Source organism: Danio aesculapii, chromosome 18, assembly GCF_903798145.1.
Source record: "Danio aesculapii chromosome 18, fDanAes4.1, whole genome shotgun sequence".
Lineage (NCBI taxonomy): Eukaryota > Metazoa > Chordata > Actinopteri > Cypriniformes > Danionidae > Danio > Danio aesculapii.
In genome coordinates, this window is record NC_079452.1 from 56,367,478 (window position 1) to 56,389,899 (window position 22,422).

At 38.8% G+C, this 22,422-nt stretch overlaps 1 protein-coding gene across 1 annotated transcript; it reads right to left on the reverse strand.

Moving 5' to 3' along the window:
- Positions 1 to 6,875: 6,875 nt before the first annotated feature.
- On the reverse strand, positions 6,876 to 21,896 carry znf296 (zinc finger protein 296). The gene is made up of 3 exons (XM_056478374.1): positions 21,669 to 21,896; positions 16,625 to 16,960; positions 6,876 to 9,737 (listed from the first exon to the last, which is right to left on the reverse strand). Exons 1-3 carry the CDS (start codon positions 21,718 to 21,720, stop codon positions 8,206 to 8,208), a joined length of 1,920 nt encoding a protein of 639 aa, XP_056334349.1. The 5' UTR covers positions 21,721 to 21,896; the 3' UTR covers positions 6,876 to 8,205.
- Positions 21,897 to 22,422: the final 526 nt, after the last annotated feature.

The window sequence follows — 22,422 nt, forward strand, 5'->3', positions numbered from 1 at the left end:
AATTAATATATGCACTTTACATCTGCTTTGATTTCTGTGCTTTTAGTAGATCCTTTCTTCTGTGCAAGAAATCGAAGAAGGTGTTATTTTCCGAGGGACGAGTTGGTTAGCTGGTGTAAGTATGCTTTGATCCCCCAGGGCAGGTCACAGCTTTGTGAACGTAACAACGAGACCTGCGAGCTCTGCTTCTGGAGTAAAGGCCAGTTCAACCAGTCTGTCTGTCCAACAGGCGGCTGTTTTGACCTGCATTGTGCTCATTTGTGTGAGAGTGGAGGTCACCAGGTGCTGGGTGGGTGAGTTTTTTCTCTCCCTCTTTTTTCGGTGTCACATACAGCTTGTCTGAGAGGTTATTAAGTTGTGTGCGTGTGTGTGAGAGAGAAAGAAGGAAAAAAGAGAAAAAGAGAAACAGAGAGAGTATTTGTATATGGGAAAGCTGAAGTGCTGCACAGTGCTCCTCATTTGTGCCACATTTGGGTTTCAGGGCTAAAGAAAATTAGGTAATCTGATTAAAGTACTTAATAATATAAAATTAGCACTTAATAATACAAATAGCAATTCCTTCCTATGCTGCAAAAGTCAATTTACATGGTTTTACAGCAGTCAGGCTTTGAGGAGGTATGGATGTAGAGAAATTTAGAGAGGTGTGTAACGCAATTTAACTGTTTTATAGTGATTATTGTTTTTCATAATCATAGAGGCCAAAATCGAAATGGAATTTTGATTAATTGGTTAATAGTATTTCGGTGAACTAGTAGTGAACTTGACTTGTTCCACGTGTAGGTGAAGAGTTGACGGAGCGTTACTGTTTTGAAGTCGATTAAATTATTGGTAGGGATATTTCAGTAATTGGTGGATATTGGTGGCGAAACGTCCCCTCCGCCCATGCCAATTCCACGCCCTTGATTAAACCAGTGGTAGGGAACCTAAATATATAAATAATTTGACATTTTCTTAGACCTTTATAGAATATACAAGTATTAATGTGACCCAAAAATCACCCAAACTTCACCCCAAATTGTAAATTCTGTCATCATTTACTCACCCTTTACTTGTTACAAACGTCTCATAAATTTCTTATGTTAAACTTCTGTTAAACTAAAGAATATATTTAGAAAAATGTTCAAAACTTGTAACCATTGACTGTATTTGTTTTTATTTCAGGCGCAACTTTCTTCAGAATATCTTCTTCTGTGTTCAACAGAAGAAGGAAAGGTTTGGAACCACTTGAGGGAGAGTAGCCTAAATAAATGTTCAATTTTGGGTGAACTATCCCTTTAACATAAAATTTTCAAATCCATATGTCTAATATAAATGCAGTAAAATTAAGCGAAATTGAACTTTTTTCTATAGCTGTATAAAAACAGCTCTTCATGGAAAATATAATGGCATAGGTGAGAGCGGGGCACTCAGTAACACTTTTCGGTTGTGGCCAAATAATGAACAAAGCAATGGGGTTAGACAAACCATTTTGTTTTTATTTTTTATCAACAACACACAAGCCTTTCCTGCAAACAAAATCAACTGCATGATCGCTGGACCTATGGTTTCTGTGCAGTATTGACAAAAATTCCAGGAGTAAAAATGTTACTATTTACCCCACCTGCGGGGCAGGTTGTAACAGAGAGGGTTAGTTGTAACACAAACATAAAAAGTCAGATTTCACACAATTAATTTAAATTCAGTTAATTTTAAATAGTATAGTTCCTCAGAACTTAATTTTTTTTTATTCTACATAGCACAACATGTTTATTTATTTATCTGTTGGACAAACACATTTAGATTCATTTGCATTATTATCCATTATTGTACAATGCATTTATTGGCATTATTAGCGATAAAAATATTATTTTGTCTATTAAAAACATTTTTTTATTTAAAAAAGTTCTCAACATTACACTCAAAATTCCAAAATTATTTTGTTAGTTTATTTAGTGTCCAACAGTGTGTGGCTTATTCGTAACACCTTGTTACAACTAAACCTGCTGTGTCGTGTTTTCCTCAAGACTGGCTAGCAGTCACTGTGTGGCAATCACAACAATATACGATTTGACGTGCATAGTTTCACAGATTTTTTTTTAATAAAAATATAGAGTATTATAAAAATACTTTTATGCTACAAAACGTTTCTCTTGTGTTTCTCATTCAAATTTCGCTGAACTTTTTCAATAATTGGCAGGAAGACGTCTGGCACTGTGGTAAAAAACCTCGGAAGCATGCCATGTTCCTGTGCAAATACCTTAAAACTACGTGTCACATTTTACCCCACGTTACCTTATGCTCTGCGCTCCCCTACTATTACATGAGCAAATAAATACGGAGAATATTCCCATTTTTATGTGAGATGTTGCTTTAAAATCCACTGGCTACAAACGAATTGGTCCTATGAATGTTACTAGAAGGCTCGCTGTACATTTGGCGAGAATTTAAATGAAAATGCTAAACCGCTTCCACCACAACCGGGCTGGGAATATGTCAGTTGTGGAGCATCCGCCGTAACAGGATTATCACCTTGTTTTTTGTGGTGAAGCGGGTCATGTCTAAACTCATATTTGTGGCCGTTTTCCTCCAGGAAACAGTGAAATTGTCACCCGTTGGTCTGTTTGTGGACAGCTGGAGCGTTGTCTTCCTCTCCCACGCAAGGCCAATAACAAACGCTAATTTCAGGGTTCAGGTTTCTTTCTGTGGTCTTTGCGGAGGAAAGGATGGACGTTTCCTCTGGATTGTATTGGATGCTAGTTTGGGAACGAGGATGAAGAAACACTAGAGCTTTTACGTGGTTCATCGTGTTCACACCTTCCCTTGCTCATTCTCTCCTTTATCGTCTGCATCATCCTATTGACGCGTAACGGAAAAGTACGGAAAAATGAAAGAATTTATTTATTAAATTCTTCAAAAAACTTGAAGAATTTAATAAATAATTATAATAAATAATAAATAAATAAATAAATAATAATACGTTTCTTTTACATTTAATGGCATTTACACCTCTGGTCAAATTTTTACTGGAGAGATTTTACAAATGTTTTTAAAAGAAGGTATTGGCTCAAGTAAATATTGTCAAATTGTGAAGTATTGTACCAAGTTAAAACCAATTACTAATTTGTACCAATTATTTTAGTTTTCTTAAAATAATACATATAAAATAATATATATATATATATATATATATATATATATATATATATATATATATATATATATATATATATATATATATATATATATATATAGTGCTTAGCATAATTGAGTACACACAATTTTGATAATGAATATTTTTACCGATTTCTCAGTGAATAGGCAATGTTGGTGCATTTAAACAAAACATATTTTTTAAACATATATATTTTATTATTTAATTAACAATATTAGTCACCAAGCATATTTATATTATCATATCACCCCAATTTTATCATCCTTACACTGGCTGCCTGTTAAGTTTCGTATTGAATTTAAAATATTGCTTCTTACCTATAAAGAAATAATTAATAATTTTAATAATATAACTTCTTAATTTAGTAATTTAAATAATAGCTCCTGTTTCACTACAATCCAACCTGATCTTTAAGATCTCAAAACTCAGGGCTTCTGGTAGTAACTAGAATAGCAAAGTCGAGCAAAGGAGGTCGGGCTTTCTCATTTATGGCTCCTAAACTCTGGAATAGCCTTCCTGATAACGTCTGAGGCTCAGACACACTCTCCCAATTCAAAACTAGATTAAAGACCTATCTCTTTAGTAAAGCGTACACGCAACGTCACTGATTCGATCCAAGACCAGCGACGATATGATCCCAAGGTTTCCATATCCTGGACCAGGCCGTATCCTGGGCAGCTACTGTGGTGGTCATGGAGGAGTGGAGAGCATGAGACTGATTCCTGTGACGCTCCAGAGACAGACGAGTCTTCGCTGAGGTCCAGCTTCCAGCCTCTGGCACTTGGACTGCAGCTCTGCACAAAATGTTTGGCCAGTGGAGAAATGGTTGTGCCCATCTGAGCCTGATTCTCTCCAGGTTTTTTTTATCTTCACTTTCGTCAATTGGTAAAGTTTTTTCCTCGCTGCCGTCACCACTAGCTTGCATGGTTCGGGATCTGTGGAAATGCGCATTGTTGGATTGCTCTTCAGTGTTTGGACTCTCAGTAGTGATTATTAAACCACACTAAACTGAACTGAACTTAAACTTTGAAAAATGAACTACACTGTTTCAATTTACTATGATCTTTTATGTGAAGCTGCTTTGACACATTCTACATTGTAAAAGTGCTATACATATAAAGGTGAATTGAATTGAACAACTCTCCGGAGGAGGGGCTCGGACCAGACTTGAGTTTCTGTAGATTTTTTGTGATACGAACATTTAGAAATGAAACTAAATTGACAGTTGTTGTCTAATTTTATTGGTTATTTGTAATATGAAACGTATTTGTAAGTTTGGCAAGTAGTTTTGGAGAATTTGACGTTTCCCCATTCAAACAGAATGCCCAAGCATACTGCCCGAGAGGCGTTTCAAAGATGGCCGCCCAGTGAAATGACTTGCCTTAAAGGGACTTTGCCGAAACATGGGGACAATGAGCTATATGCACACAGACTTTTAATTTTCAGCCAGGGAGCCCAGCGGCTTCTAGTGAACTGTCTTTCCATTACAAAATCGTCACATTTAAGATCTGATTTCTTTAAATATCAGCGATCTTCACTGCCTGTTAGATATACGATACAAAGTGGGTCTCAGATCGGACAAGACACACTGCATTAAATTCCATTCCCTCCCACCATGTCTTTAAAATATTTATTTTACCCAAGTATTTTCAATGGAATTTCTGCGCTAGCCTGTTGCTAATGACAACGCTAGAGGTTAAAACGGTCTTTCATCTCGTTTTACACTTGAACAACTATATGAGTGATTAAGTCTATTTAATTGAATGTATTGTAATTACATTACAACATCAATGCTGTAGAAAACAACCTTGTGAAATTGAAAATAGTCACATTAAGCTTTTACCGGAAGTTTATCGTTGGCTTTAAAACTCTAGCTGTGCAGTATATATAGTACCATTCAAAAGAACTATTAAAATCGGTTTATAGTGATTGGCTGATGAAGATTCTAAAGTGGGCTGCTTTCAGGAAACTTCATGGCTAAAATAGTTTCAGGGCAGGTCTTGAGCGAATTACAGTTCCACATTACGTTACTGAATTGTTATTTCAAATCCTCCAACAATCAGAAATCTGATCAAAGCAAAACAGATAGCATTGACTCAAAAATACTTTGGGTTTAAAGACAAAACCTGATAAACTGAAATACAACAGCGTATTTAGGTGTGTTTAGGTATTTAGGTGACTGTAGTAAAAGCAGAATAATTGTTGATTGGCCATTGAATTATTAAACTTATATCATTGTTATCCATTATTTTTGCTTAATATTTCAATTGCCCATTGTTAATTACTCCTAACACAATTTAGCAGGGAATCCATGCTTGGTCTTTTAATCCTTCAGTCATTGACCTTATTTATTGCTTCCTGTTAATGCCTTTCATTAAGAATGCTGTAAGAGCATTATAAAGACATTTATATTATGAACATGATGAACACAGACACAATTAAATTAATTGAGATGAACAGTCATGCATACTTAAGTGCAGCTTTCTTGAGACCCCAAAACCACAAACTTTTTCCTTTCACTCAAGAAGCAGTCGGGTATTTTGTTGTGGTCTGTAGTCAATCTTAAACACATCTCAAAGTCCACATGCACCTGCAGATCTGTGCGGTCAGTTACCCGTCTCCACACCCTGTTAGCATGGTGATTGGCCAGTAAAGATAAACACGGGCCAGTCCCAGATAAGAAGGGCAGCATGTTTAAGACGTCCCAAAAGAGACAAAGGGCACCTGGGAATGTTTTCTATCTGCCAGAGGCCATCTTAACTCGCACAAGCTCATGTTACATTATGTAATTGGGTCCGTGCGGCAACCAAATGGTGTGTGGCTGGGGCAGGGTGTATAAGGTTTTGATAGAGAAGCAATGCAGGTCCCAAGGCGATCACCTGTGATTCGGGGAATTGGGAATTTTTGCTGAACTGCCAGAGTTGTAAATGACGTTTCATACCCCTCCCTTTGTGCTTCGCTATCTTTCTCTCATTTCCCGAAATGGCGATAATTGGAGATGGGGTGAGAGCTACATATGGTCCCTTCAATTCAACCTCCCCCAGCCCAGGCTGAAAGCTCATTAAAAAGGTTGCTTGTTAATGAGCTATAGGGATCATAGAGCGTCCCACTCATTAGAGGGGCCAGAGATACCAGCGTGAAGGTTTTGTCCCATTACAAAAGAAAAAAAAAAACTGTTAAGATGACTCTGTCTGCTCCCTCTTGGTTTCCTTCCCAACATCCTCTTCACACTACCACCAGGTTCAATCCCAGCGCTCCTCTACAGATGTAGAATTGTGATTTTTTTGGACACGTAACCTACCTGGGTCTTTCTTGAAGGCCAACCTGAATGACCCAGTGGTTTACTCAAATATGACTGTACTTCTAACGGACTGTGACTCATCAGTGCAAATACTGTTGAATTTGTGATGTGATCTGAGACATGTACCAGCAGGTTGGACTTCACCGTACGTGCCGTCACACTTCCTGCTTCTCACATACTAACACACACTAACACACACACACCCCTCTGACTTTGAATCTGTTTTTTTTTTAATTGTCATACGAATAGGCATCGGGATACAAAATACACAGTAAAGTTGTGGACTACACGGTGAAAAATTACACAAGACATTACATTTAAATCAACAGAACCTGATATAACAATATATAGAGAACAAAAAGAGCTTTGTTTTCGCTGCTCCCTGAAGAAATGGACATCATTGAATGCCCAACTATTTTCACATTTGTTAATACAAAAAGAGCTTTTTTTATTACCGTTTATTACTTATTCTACATTATTTGTCATCACAAATATAAACTGTAACATAACAGTTCCCTGACGTTGATAAACAAAGCAATTGTAACGAAGCAATCTTTCCCTGTATAGATTTATCGTAAATCTGGTCTCTTTGTCACATATGAACAAACACACAAGTGCTCTCTCAGTGGGTCCACTGTTCAGAAAGGTCAACGCTGTCATTGACTACTCAGTCTTTCCTCAGAAATGAAACTTTTCATTCACATGACGACAAAAAAACAACCTGGAAAACCACTGAACAAAAAATAAAGAAAACATTTGATAGCATTTCTATGTTTTCTGGCAGTAAAACAAACTATACAGGCTCACAAAACACAGTGAAAATGTTTCTGTTGTGCAGTAGACTTGCTATAAAAAAAACAATGTGACATTTTTGTGGAGTAGGTTACAAAATGACACAAAATGTGTCAGCATATATTTACACTATTTACTAAATGTGAAACAAATGTTCTTAAACATAGATAAGTGACAGTGAACATGTATTGCCACAGACCCAATCAGTCCTTTTTAATATACAGCATCAAAAACGAAAACAACCCTGTCAGATATTTTGGGAAACACAAGCTGTCCATAGGCTCCTTAAGTAGACCAAAGACGTCCAATCCTGCTCCTGGAAGACCATGGTGTGGCAGAGTTTATCAAAGCCTGCTCCAACACACCTTAATGAAAGTTTTTTCAGTATAATTCCTTGATTAGTTTATTCAATGTTGAAGCCAAATGCTGCAAGACTCTTTGGGAGCAGGATTGGACACCCATGATGTACACCATATCCTTTTTTTACACAGAGTTTTATGAACCTTTAAGGCTCTGCGGTAGAGTGCAACAAAAGTGTAAACTCAAGGTATCCACTTCAGAGTTGCATTGTGTAATTTTAAATCACATTGATAGATCACATGCAGGCTGCTCAGTCCTTCTGTCCGATTGTCTTTTGGGCTCATCAAAAGGCTAAAATGACTTGCGACCATCTCCATATACTCTGATTGTGCTCTACTAGTCTTTGCTCTGGTTTCAAAGTGCCTTACCACGGTGGTTGGGTCAGATTTCATCCGATATTAGATTTAACAGTAGGCACTTGTACTGATATGAATCAAAGTCTTGGTCAGTAATCGGCGTTGCACCCTATAGTGGCTGTAAGTACTGTGGTGAAGACAGGAAAGGTCTGCTTGGTTTTTTGATAAGATGCTCACACTGAGTCATGGGCCATACTGAGCCACGGTAGTTTTGGTCATGATCATGTGCAGAAGTGCTGCTAATTTTAAATTGTGGTTTGACAGAGTGCCACAGTGGTGCCCATTTCCTCAGAGGTAGGTGGCTCATCCGTGCTGCTGACCCTCATCTCAGTTTCCTCCTCTTTGAGCTGCTCTGTTTGGTCCACACTGGAATCTGCGAGCATTGTGATGGGAGCTCCTGATTGATCACTGATGGATTCGTCCTCTAATTTGATGCCGAGGCTGTTATACTCAGTGAGTGAGCTCTGGCTGTAGGTGCTGACACTGGCATGAGTAAGTCCATGAACCTTCTTGAGGTGTTTCTCCAGTGTAGCATAGACTGTGAACGGGACAGAGCAAAGCTGGCACTGAAAGGGGGCACGTGTCCCACGGGCGCCATGAGTCTTCATGTGTCGTGTGAGCTTGCTGCTTTGTGCGCAGGCATAGCTGCAGAGGCCACAGCGGTATGGCCGTTCCCCTGTGTGGCTGCGCCGGTGAACCGTCAGGTTGCTGCTGTTGCGGAAACATTTTCCACAGAACTCGCAAGCCTCTTCTTTTTTCTTTTTGCCCATTCCATTGGTGACCTGCCTCCTTTCATTCTCCCGCTGCCAGTCCTGAACAATCTCTACAGCCTCAACCTCTTGCTCCCAGTCGCCTTGAGGACGATCTTCCCGCTCTGGTCGCTTTGGTGTGCAGTTGCCGCTGGCGATTCCACTTTCCCCACTTCCACCTGTATCTCCGCTCTCCAGAGAGCCCTCTGAGGGGCTGCCGTAGGGAGATGGCTGCTGTGGCTCACCCTGAACCTCCTCCTCCACTTCTCTCTGGTAGTAGCGCAGAAGCTTGCGATCCACAGCCCTAGTCTGCAAGGGCATCAAGATCAGACTGGCACCTCCTGGATGCTTCCCAGCCTCCATGCTTCCTCCATGACCACCAGAAATATCATTATCTCCCTGTCCAGATATCTTTCTGTCCTCATCTGTACTGGCAGGGCTTGGATCAGATGCTTCCTGTCCAGCAGCAGAACGGCGGTGGCTTCTCATGTGTCGTGCCAGTTCACCACTCTGGGAGAACGTGAGCTGGCACAGGCCACAGTGGTAGGGCCTATCGCAGGCATGAGTGCGGCGGTGGGCGGACAGGCTGCGCAGAGACTGAAAGCCCTGGCTGCACATCTCACAGGAGAAGGCTGTGTGAATTGATGGAGTGGACTGGGGAAAAGGTGAAGCGGCTGGAGGAGATGGGGAAGGAGAAGGTACCACTCCGCCACTGTTGCAGCTGACCTCTGCCAGGCGCTGCAAACACATAGAGAAGTTTAAGCCCTGCAGGTCACGTGGTACATGTGTGGAGCTGGGAGGAGGCTTGTGAGGACGTACTGATCGCAGGGAAGATGGTTGGAAAGCAGTGGCCAGTGTGGCACCCAGGTGCCGTGGATCCATCATGGCTGCCGGTTTTGACGTCTGTGTGGTGGTGTCGTCCTCCTGGTAGATGTTGAGAGAATGTGTATTCTGAGCATGTTGAAGGAGATTCCATGCGCTGGGGAACACACACTGACACACTTGGCAGGTGAACATGGAGGGCTCTTCTGTTTTAGAGAGGGAAAGAGAGGGATAGAGAAAATACATTTTTTAATCTTACGTAAATGAAAACACACAAAAAAAAAAACCACAAAGCATACAACTAGGGCTGGGCGATTTGCCCTAAAATCAAAATCTTGATTAACGTATGATTATTTTGTTTATTTATTAATTTTTTATGCCCTCATAGATAACAAACAAGTTTTTTTTTCAGTAAATAAGCTCACATATTACCATTGAGAAATTTTTGAATGAAGGGTGCATAACTTGATTTTAAAACAATTGAAGGAAACACACAACTATCTACGGCCTATGATTATTTATTGAACATCAACATTGAACAATCATAAAGTCTGCGCTTTGTGCCGTCGTGATGTATAGTTACATATTTTGAGAGGTGCACTGGTGTGTGACCGCACAAAGGCTGTGCTGAAAATACGCTTGTGCTTAACACAGAAGTATAAATTAGTCTTAAAAGAGAACTCCACACACGGTAGGGAAAATCGGAAACAAAAAAGATCTAGAAAAATTTGCTGATTATAGGATATGAATGTCGATTTCAATAACTTTTCGATTTATCGCCAGACCTAATACAAACAGATACTCTTTTACATATCAGTACATTCAGGAGGGAAAACCACACTAATTAACTAATAAATGGTCGATAACATGCATGTACAACTGTAGCCAATCTTCATTGCTAATGTCCAGGATAAACAGAATGTGGGTCAAAAGCAAACAAACAAAGGCTTTCACACGCTTGCGTGCCCTCTATATTTCTGACTAAATCTGCTGAGTGGACTGGAAAGATGTCTATCATAACATGACATGAAAATGAAACAGCAGAATGAAAAGGCTGTAGGCTATTTTGGTCATTTACAGAAAACAGAAGAACAGGTAAAACCACAAACAGGGCAGATACAGCCTGTGGTTAGGTTTAGAAGAGAATGTTAACATACTTCTTACAGTATAGGTGAAAATTTAAAAGCGTCAACAAAACTCAGATTTGCTAAATGCAACAAACAAGGACTAAAATGTTTGTGTAAATCTGATCTTGACTTTTTTTAGTGCTAATCATCCACCACATCTGCATTCTGCTAAAACAAGCAGTGCCCTACAACCAACTCCCATGTTACTACAACTCATTCTCCTGACCTACAGCACCTCCTCCCGAGAACATGTTTTCCCCATTTGTCTAATTTTTCAGGCAAATCTTTAGAAAAGCTGCATGTCACAGAGCCCTGCAGGTGTCAGAGCAATAATGAGCTGGTAATAGCGCCGCTGTTGAGTCAGACCTGAGCAGATAGGCTCGCCTGATTAAAGGTGTGCTCACAGGAGAGCCGGATGACTGCGGAGAGGAAGATTGAGACAGAAGCAAATGAGCACGGATGGGCTCCTTTAGCAGCTCTGGTGGTATTTTTAAACGTGGTTAGCTTTGTCTCTATTTCAGAGAGCTGCTCGCCAATTAAGCTGCAAATTGCTAATTAGCGGAACGGGGCAAACGAAGGTTTTATGTAAATGAGTCCTGACTCAGCCTCCTTGATAAATGGGGCCTGTCTGCAAAGAGAATCCCAAAACTGAGAAGAAAATTCATTTCATTTTTTCCATTCTCTTACAAAGGGTTCAAAGCAGAGTGCTATAAGCCTCTTTTACATCTCCTCTAGTCAAAATCCTTCTTCATTTTATTGGGAGGGGGCAAAGAAGAAGATTAAAAAGAGCCTCTCCTATTTTCCTCTCCTGTCCTCTGTGCCTGGTTAAGAACTCTCGTCAAAAAGCAGGAACCAGATCAAGAAGCCTCAGGGAGCGGAGGTTAAAACATGGGATAAAAAGGGTGGCTTTGATTTGAAATGTGTTTAAATTAAGAACAAAAAGAAATAGCAGCACAGGTCATGGAAAAACAACAGAAAAAGCATCACCCCTGTGACTGCACCTTCGTCCCCTTCACACAACACCCCTTCTGCCTCCAAATCTCTCCCTCGGGTGGAGGGTGCGAGGAGGGGCGGAGGGGGCTTTTGTCTCAGGGTCTTGGAGTGAAACACAATACCCAGCCTGTCTCTCTCTCCCTTTCTCTTTTCCCTCTCCCTTTCTTTCATTCTTTCCCCTCACTCTTTTTGTAAGGATTCCCATTTGGCCCAGGGTAGCAATTGCATATTAAGCAGAAGCAATAACCGCTAATTAAAAATGCAGATTGGCTGAGCGCGCTAACGAGCAGCAGGCAGAATCTTCTCTCTCTAGGGAACGGAGCAAGCTAGCGAGAGAGAAAGATAAAGATAGAAGAAAGGGACAGTTAAAATGCAGAGCAAAGAGAGGCTGAAGGAAATAAAAATAAGACTATTGATACATTGTCTAAACCAGTTCACTACACTGCATGGCTCTCTTCAAAATCTCCCTCTGTTCGTTTTTTGCACCCACATTTAAACACACATGTACGCCTGTTTGATAGTTTGTGGGCTAACTGATGTTTTATTGGATGAGTAACAATGAAAGTGCAAAAACGATGTACACACAAAACGCCTAATCCACCCAGGCAACACAAAAAAGTATTCTTTTGGAGACCCAGAGTTGCCAAGAACTGGCTACATTTGAACTCTAACACTAATAGGTTTGTTGTTGTAAGAGTTTAGGGAATTAAGACTACATAAATAGGATATTTTATGATTTTACTGCAATGTTAATAACAATACACATACATGTATGTAAATAAATCTACAATTACTCAAATTCTGTATGAATGACTGATACTTGATGTTAGAAAAACAAGGGGTCATAGATGCACACATCACCAACTGCAATAACTGCATGTTTTATTTGCATTAAGTACATATGTGAGAATTAGAATTAAAAACAATAAATATTCATTAAATGTTTACCAGCCTATATATACACACCTAATATTTAAATGTAAACTTACAGCTAACCCATCACAAACTGCATTAGCTAACACCATTTTATGACAAGGTGCAGAAACCACAGACTTTCAGCCCATCGAGTCTATTTTTTACTTGTGTAAATTAATATTGATTCAGTTTTTAAATTATTTCACTAATATTACTGACCAATGTGAATTTTTTTCAGTTGATTCATTTACAATACAGTTTGTAAAGTAATAATTTCTGTCTTTTAGTATATATATTATATGAGAGACCAAATATATGGATCTAATTGGATTTGCATTGTAAACATTAAAGTTAAAGAAGCATTATTATTTTATTTAACATATTAAGTTTTTAGTTACGTGACACCCAAAATCATTCTGCAAATTTTTTTTTTTTTTTTTTTTTTTACAATATTCTGTGCAGAAATTAAAAAAAAAAAAAAAAAAAAGTCTGCAGATTCTGCCTGACCCTAGGTATGACTATTGAAAAAATAAGCTATTCTTCTTATTATTATTTAAATAAATTTTAAATAAACACTAGTCACTTTAATGCTACAAGTAAATTTAGGAAAAGTTGATTTATATTTGAAATGTTTAAATGGGAGAACAAAATGTAAATAAAGTGAAATTCACTGAAAAAAAAAAAAATGAAAACAAACAATAAAATATTCAGTATGTTCATATGAAATACTGCCACTTTTTAAAGGTAACAAATATATACTGCATGTCTGCTGATCTAAAAAGTAAAATTCAAAAGAAAGCAATGAATTTTACAATGAAAATGCAAAAACGAAATAGGATTAATTGACTTTTTTGGAGTGGCATTCATTACTGTTCAAAACTTTGTGGTCAGGAATACTTTTTCAAGAAAATGTATAATTTTATTCAGAGAAGATACATTAAATTGATTAGAAAGTAAAGATTTGACTAGATTTGATTGTATTATGTCAATTATATTATGTAGAGCCCCCCCCCTTCATTTTTCAAGTAAAGATGAAAACAGAGTTTGTTCAGATCCTTATCAGAGTCCATCTCTAATCTCATTTTGATGCCTCAAAATCTTTGCTTCAATAATAACCAAAGACTATAGACAGTGAGGAAATCACACATTAGAATGTTTTGCATTTCTCACCCTGACACCTTTTTCAGCAGCATACACCTTCACACACACACACATGCGCACACGCACAAAATAGGCAAGAGGGACTGAACCCCAGAGCAGCAAGTAACGTGGATGGCCGGAAGCAGAGAACGAAAAGGAAGGAAATGCTAGCATGTGTATATATGGGAGGGACTGACCTGAAAGTAAGAATGAGTTTTTTTCTGTTGTTGATAACGATCAATCACAATCATTTTCTAGTTTCAGTCTGTAATGATAAACTAATAATGTCTGCTTTGCTCATGTTATGGGGGAAAGAATGCAGCCCATATGAGGAAGCGATTCAGGTCACGGTTCAGAAGCTTCAGCCTGAGACACACCAACACCTGCACAGGCCGGCGAATCCCTTTAGGGCTAACTACTGCAATGAAAAACACTACAGAAGCTGAAGAAAACACACATACACACACACCCACCAACATCCTGTTTAACAGTCAAAAGTTCAATGTTTCACCAAAAATTTCCTTTAGAAATTTGAAACATCTTTACTTTCCTGTTTCCACTGTACAAAAGCTTCCTTAGAAATATGGTTTGTGGTAAAAATGTAATTGTGATGTAAATTTGATTGTAATAAAAACAATTCTAGGTTTTGCTACCTAATTTGGCCCCAGATATATTTGGGTTCATGTTTTTTTTTTTTTTTTAAGAAAATGATTCTGTTCATCAAGGCAGAATTTATTAAATGCAAAAAAAATGTTAAACAATTTTAAATAACTGCTTATTGTATGTAGATTCAAATGAAATTATTACTTCATTATTACTAATACATTAATAATAGTAATAATAATAATAATAATTATTATATATTATTATTTATAGTAGAGTGATTTCTGAAGGATCATGTGACTGTGAAGACTGAAATAATAAACCTGAAAATTTATCTTTAAAAATTACTGGAATAAATTATTAAATTAAATTATGAACTACTTTTGAACAGTTGTTTTATAATGCAATAACATTTCACAATTTGTACTGTATTTTTGATCAAATAAAATGCTTTGGTGAGCAGGAAAACTTATTATAAAACCTTACCGACCTAATATCCCTGATCTTTGTTTTAAATGCAATAAGATACATTTTTCATTGTGTGTGGGAGTGTGAGGAGGAACATAGTTCTAAATTATGTATATTGAATATGTATGAAGACAGTTGTGCTTAGTATACTAAAGAAAGAAAATGGATTGATTTATGTTTAATACAAGCAAGACATTATAATGCTTTATGTTGGAAAAATGTTAAATTGGACATTGGTTGAAAAACCTTATAACATGTTTGGCTCTTGAAAAGCTCACATAATAAGGAAAGAATCCTCTGAATTTTGGGACATCTGGGAGGTATTTTTGAACTTATTGAGATATTGAAGAAGCTTTGGAAGTCTGAAGTTGTGGCATGTGGATTGGTGATTGATTAGATTTATTTTAATTCATTAATTTAATTAATTCATTAATTTATTATTCAGTTATCTTTTATTGTTATTATTTTTAAATAAGGATTATTATTAAATGTTTATTTTTCCCTAAATCCGTCTGGGGTAAGTTAAGTATTGGGTTTTGATTTATTGTAAAACTTTAAAAAACTCAAGGCTTTTTAAGACCTTTTTAATACCATTTCGAATGAAATTCAATGCCAACTTCGTACCTATACTGACAGAAGTATGAGGGGAAAAATGTAAAATCTGTATAAATTTTGAACCCTAAAAAATAATAATGTACAAGTGACTAATTGAATTGAATAAAACATTTTATTTAAATTGTCAGTTATATTTAATACATACGCAACATAGTAAGCTACGGCGACGCACTTTCTGCTATTACATGGAGCGCGAGATGCACTCAATGTTACACTGCTTGAATTTTTTAATTAGCCTACATTAGTAACAGTTAATTTTGCTATGGTATGAACTGTAATCCTAAGAAAGGCAAAAATAAGTACAGCGGGTTCTCTGTATAAGACATGTTATACAACAATCCTACTGACCCAAATTTTTGACCGGTAATGTGTATATAATAATAATAATAATAATAATAATAATAATAAATTTATATAATAAATGTAAACATTACTTGACAGAAAAATACGAAATATTACAATTGAATGTAGAGATGCTCACAAATTCAACGTGCTACTTATTTGTATGAGGCTTATGCTGAAATATGCAACACATGTAAACAGCGGAATTAGCCACAATTTGTAGCTATACTTTGGATTATTAAAATGTTTCTCGAAATTAACTTATGAAATTCCTTTATCGATATAGTTCCTTTAATAACTGTTCAAATGGAAACCCAAAATAATCCATGAAAAACTGGCAGAAACCTTTTTCGGGAATCTTTATATTTTAAGAGTGAATTCTGTTTCAAAAGGTGAACAATGGGAAAATGGCTCATTTCAAGACTTTATTTTGATAGGAGTGATGCAATTCACAAAGGACTCTGGGAATAGCACACCATGTCAGCACCTGCTATGACTGACAGTGCTGGAATAATGAGTGGTTTGAGGAAAGTGTGTGTGTGTGTGTGTGTGAGCAAGAGCTCTGGGAGTTTGGTGTAGTTTGGTGACCTGACTGTGCTGTGTTTACCTGGCCACTTCACCTGAGAGACAGAGCTAAGGAGATGCTCAGGTGTGCTCAGGTGCCTTTCCGCCACCCCCCTGGGTGCATGTATAAGTGTACGTTTGTTCGCGTGTGTAACAGAACTGCCTATCCCTTCCACACAATTAGGCCCGGTGTCTCTAACTCGCAAACTCACCAAGGCCTCAGCGCCACAGCAACAGCGGCCTAATGAGCCGGACTGGGGACGAGGTTCTTAAATGAGGGGACAGTTTTACAAAAAAAAAGACACTAATTAGCACCTAGAACTTACCAGCTCGGTTGGCCTCCACCCTCACACCTGGCTCTTCCTTCCATCTCCTGTCCGTCACCCGCCGGAGCTCCACATAACCCGCCTCCACCTTCGTTCCTTGGCCACACTGCACCGTCCGGCTGGCTGGAGAGGGAGGAGTGTGGCCCTGAAGACGGGCTCTGGCTGTGTCACACCCGCCCTGTTTGTGCTGGATAAAGTTGAGGATGTGGGCCAGCGGGAATGCCTGACCACACTGGCCACATGTCAACAGGTCGCGACCTCCATCTTCAGGCTCAGGTATCTGCTCAGAGGATGATGATGAGGTGATGGAGGGGATGAGTGTGGAATTTGGATCATCTGTGAAGAGAACACCACCAAAATATTGTAAAAAATGTGTTTGTTGAGAGGATCTCTTATGTAACACCTTTGGTTGTACTTGCCCTGATTGGAGCAGGAGTCGAACCAGCATTGGAGGTGGGAACGATAACATAAATAATAAAGAGCACAGCCTCTAGCATTAGTTGCCATGTCTGTATTGTGTGCTCAGGAAAGTAAGTTTTACCCTCAATGCTCCATTACATGTATCCATGTACCCCCATTAACCTCACTCATATCTGGGTCATGGCTTTAATAACTGCTCTTGCTCTATACCTCATTACAAAAAGTTTTTGGACTGGCATTTTTGGCATGCAAACAAATATGATAAAGACCACAGGTTCCACTGTCAGTCACTAGCGTCTCTTGGGTCTGGGAAGTAAGGTTTATTTGCACAGCTCTTATGATCTGGACTTACACTTTCCTTTCTTAATCTCCATGGTTCCACTCGTTCAGCTAACAGCTGGATTCAAAAGTTTTTTTAAATGAGCCTCTTTCATCAGTTGCTAGTAGGGTTGCAACGATTAATCTGTTTTACTATTAACTGCGCTTAATTTGTCATGGTTAATTAATTGTGAAGGGCTGTCAACACCACGTTTCTGCAAGAAACAAAACTGCAGCAACTAAGAGTTATACACCAACTGTGCACTAGTTTAAAGTTCTGAGCTTGTACACCGAGACTGATAACCACGCACACTGGATTAACTATGACTGAGGCTATTAACTAGGGCAAGTTCGATATTTCCAATGGAGGAATGTGCACACGATGCTACACGCGTTCCAGGTGCACCTAGTTGAGATGACAGGGAGCTTTTGAGACAGCGGGAAATGTAAACGGCTGAGGTTTGAGGAAGACACAATGAAAAGAACACAGGTTTGCAAACCCACCTAAAGTTACAATAATGGCGCAGATGAGAGCAATCATGTGGTGAATTCTGACGCGCCAGCCGAGATCAATCGAGTGTTTCCGGAAAGAGTGCTGAAAGACTCTTGTGGATCAGCTGTTTGATAGCCTGAATCTTGATGTGTTGCATTCACCATGTGTTCAGTGCAAATGGCTGCTAAATGTAAAATCTAACAATGTACACGTCATCGCCAAAGAAGCTCACCTTTACCAAGTTTAAACTGAAACTGCGGCTCATGACAAAGAAAGGTGCGGAGCAGGTGGTCCTTGCGAGAATCCTGCTCTGCTCTCAAATATTGAGACAGTCCATGCTGCAGTTGACCAGGTCCGCTACATAGTTGACGATCGACAACACCTCCCCCTACCCTAAGCCCAACCGTCACAGTAGCATGGGTGTTAAATAAGTGGGCAGTAGTTGACAATTGCCTACAACTCCCCCTACCCTAAACTCAACCGTCACAGTAGCATGGGCACTACCTTAGTGGGTGGTACAAGGTCCGCTATGTAGTTGACGATCGCCTACACCGCCCCCAAAGTATCTTTGTCAAACCGCAGTCTCTTTCATATGTTGCCCATATCTAAACACCATTTTTACACTACTAAGTTAGCACAGATAGTTATAAATTAATTTACACAAAAAATCTAATAATAATTTATGAAATGCTCTGCAATGAAAGTTGTCCGGGCTTAAGGTCTGCTACGTAGTTGATGATCGCCTACACCTCCCCCTATTCTAAACTCAACTGTCCCAGGAGCATGGTTCGTTACGTAGTTGATGATTGCCTACGTCATCAAGCTGGGCCGGCTGACTCGCCTGCTTTTTTCCACAACCACACAAAAATGTAAATCGGCACATAACGAGACTGCACACTTAAAATGACACAAACCGAAATCAAAACTTTTAAAAAGTATTAGAATTGAGACTTTTCTTCCTTTCTTTTGTCCATTCTATTTTGAGATGCATATTACTTTTCTATTTAGTTAGTGAAAGTTAATTTTAGGCCCTGCATTAGAGAAATACAATTGTTATTCATTATTTTTTTTATTTATTTTTTCATTCATTGTTCTGTCATTTATTTTGAGTGTAACATTATTACTTATGTTTAAATGGCAAAAAATTACTTCTTTTTAAGCACAAAGAGAGAAATGGACAACTGTTTGTTTTTAATTTTACTATGTGCTGTATTAATTGGCTACAGAGCAGCAATAAATAACACTTTTAATTATAAGGAGTTTTATGTGATTTTCTGAACTAGTAGTGTCTTGAAATCAATAAATGCATAAGAATCGTGATAACTGCAAAACCGTGATTATTCCTCAGACTATAATCGCACAATCAAAATCCATGATTGTTACATCCCTGGTTGTTAGTGCATCTACAGCCCAAGTAAATGGAGCTAACTTGCACAGTTCCATCCCATCTGGGTCACGACACCAATGTATCCCCTCAGGTCCTGCTCCAAGTAGGATTCAAACTGGCAATTTTAACCTAGGAGAAGAGGAAGTTAAAAGAAAAGCTAAAGCCTGCAGCTTCTAGCATCAGTCATCAGTGCGCTTTTAGACAGCCTCCGTTACACTTGAAACTCTTGAAATGACCAAACTGCGTCGCTTTGCAACAGCCTTGTTTCTCTTCTAATGTGCTACTTTCAGTTCTCTGCATTCATCGGCGTACTGCTAAACTGTCACCATCAGCACAGCTCTGTCTGGTCAGCAGACACTGACCACTTCCTGTGTCTCTGCCACCGAGGTCTGCTTTGCACAGGAAGCAGAGCGATGCAGCTCCGACCCGCTTGAGCAATTCACCCATTAGTGCATGCTGATATATCAGGCACTTTGCACTGTAGTCGTCCTACCACACTCACAAGTCTGTTGATCAAAACAAGGTGTCTTTCACACCATTTATAACCACTGTGGTGAAAGAGTGATGAAGTATGTAAATCTAGCTAGGCCAAAGCATGATTTTGTTACCAAGATAACTACAAAGTCTACTTTGAGTGGGTGACCAGCAAAGACTGCATAAAACACCAGAAAGGTTAACTTAATCAGTGTTTAAAAAATATTAATGCTAAAAAGAGGGAAAATAAATGCATCTACACACACAATAATTACACTTTTTATAAATATGAACAATTTTAAATAAGAATTGATTAGTATATTTGTCTAACCGCAGTCTTTCATATGTTGGCCATATCTAAACACCATTTTTACACCAAGTTGGCACAGACAGTTATAAATTAATATACACAAAAATGTAGTAATAATAATTTATGAAATGCTCTGCAATGAAAGTTGTCTGAGCTTGATCAAATCTGCATATTTTATTACAGATTTCATTTTCTTTGCTCAGTGGATTGGTGCACACTCATCCTGCTTCAAGCACCTTTAACTTGGCTGTATAAAGACGGTTAGTTAAGAGGAACTTGCCCTTTGGCCTGGGTGCTTCTGCTGTGGTCATGGACTCCTGATCACACACACAAATACAAACACACACCTTACAGCCTCTACTGGATCCACCTGCCCGGACTAGGCTGTCCATGCCGATGCAGGTACAGACAGTCTCGGGGAGGGGAGGATTTCACTGGTGGTTACTCAGAAATGTCACCTTTCCTGTTTCAACAGCTCTGGTTGTTTGTGCCGACACGCAAAAGGCGCGGCTTGCTCTCTCTTCAACACACAAATGGCTAGAAGTCCGACTCATTTAACTGAACCGGTTCGTTTGAACAGTTCGCTTCACAAGGTTGTTTTCACGTCATCACGTGGTCCTTGACATCTTGTTATAATATTACAAGCTCTGACACTATCATTTAAGACACGGTTTACTATTAATACGGATGTTTATCACATTTTATATCCGAGTTTCATTGATTCAGCTGGTAAAAACATTAATTAATCTTGATTAGCTTTTAAAACTCTTCAAATTAACCCTAATAAAATAGCGTTAAGTGAGCTAACGAATAAAAACAAACTAACATTTCCTATCCTTTCCGATGTGGTTCAGCTACAAATCTATATTAGAGAATCAAGTATCAGATATCAGGGTTCAAACGATTCATTGAACAGAAGAACTCAAAGGAACTTAAAGAATCGGACACGGCTAAAGCAAAGACAAGACTTGTGGTCAGGTGAAGCACGCACAGCTGCCCACAGTTAGAAGATAAAACAAACAACAAAAACATACTGTCATGATCAAAACAATATTTCACAGCCCTTTAGACTTACAAACCATCAACAGCGACTATATTTATCGATTGATGTATTGGTTATCAATTAATAAACGTCATTCTTAAAGAAATACGCACTTGTCTATGAAGAATACGCGTTAAGTGGCATCAGATAATGAAGATGTGCATATAAATATTAATGAATAAGCTTTCAAATTAAAACATTCGCCAAGTTATGACAAGTGACGACACAATGTAGAGTTTGTGAAGATGCAATAAGGAAGTGCAGTGCTATTGCGCCAACTTACAAACAAGAAAAAAGAGCACAGAACGATACATTTGACACTGAATTACTGGATAGAGACAGCTCGTCAGCAACACACATAAGTTAAATAAAAACACAAGGCCACTGTTTTTCCCCAACTCCAATGTCAAGTTCTGTACGTTACACGCGCCGGAGCAAGCCACAAACCACGTGAAAAGTTGATTATGCCTTATTGGCTATATCTATCACTCCTACCTTCACTCTCACACTGTCACATTATCAAAATTAGCTCTCCATACATACGTACATATTACGTTTTATCGTTTCAATATAGGAGGAGCTGTTTTAAATCCAACTTACCTTGCATCACACTCAGGTGTTGCGGTCTGCTGCCGAGTTTGCGTCTGGACATAGTGAGAGAAGCTCCTCCAAAACTACACCAGAATGAAGCAGGCAAACCTAGTAGACCTCATAAAACGGCAGTGATGTGCGTCTTGAGTGTCGTTCAGTGCTGTGCCCGTCAATGTTCAAGTTCACACTGTCTGCTGGCCCTGCAGGAGGAGGAGGGCATGAGGAACGCCTCCAGTCCTTCAGCCCGCCCATCATCATCATCCTCAGTACTCCGTCTTCTCGCTGACCTCCATGTAAACAACTCCACTCTCACAACCACCGCATTAAACAATTTAAACTCTCCGTTTACTTATCTAACTTATGTGTCGTATTGGACGAATTGTGTAAATAGTTGCTTTGACAGCGCGGAGCTGCTGCTCTGACACCAATAAAAAGTGCTGGTTAAGGATGTGGGTGAAGAGGAAGTGGCTTTATCGAGGTCGACTGAGAGACAGGTGTTCGTTCGGCTGTCCGGCGTGTTTCGAAACCCAAAGTAACTGTCGCTTTACTTTCAGACGCCTGCTTCTCTTTTGTGGACGGCGGGTGCAAATATATGTAGACGAAACTGTTCGTTAAAGTGTGTGAAGTGAACAAAATTTTAGTTAATAATATGACAGCAATTTAAGTTACGCCAAATCACAATAGTTTCTAATTGGTTAAGTACGCCATCTGGCGGTTAATTTACAACACGTCATCGCAGTAACGTAACACCAAAAACAAACGG

What these genes read in the sequence shown, in the direction of transcription:
- znf296 (XM_056478374.1), bottom strand. Translation starts at nt 21,720, where the DNA reads ATGTCCAGACGCAAACTCGGCAGCAGACCGCAACACCTGAGTGTGATG. An exon ending in ACACCTGAGTGTGATGCAAG is followed by an intron (nt 16,961 to 21,668) that starts GTAAGTTGGATT and finishes TTCTCTTCACAG; the next exon opens with ATGATCCAAATTCCACACTC. An exon ending in GGTGGAGGCCAACCGAGCTG is followed by an intron (nt 9,738 to 16,624) that starts GTAAGTTCTAGG and finishes TCTCTAAAACAG; the next exon opens with AAGAGCCCTCCATGTTCACC.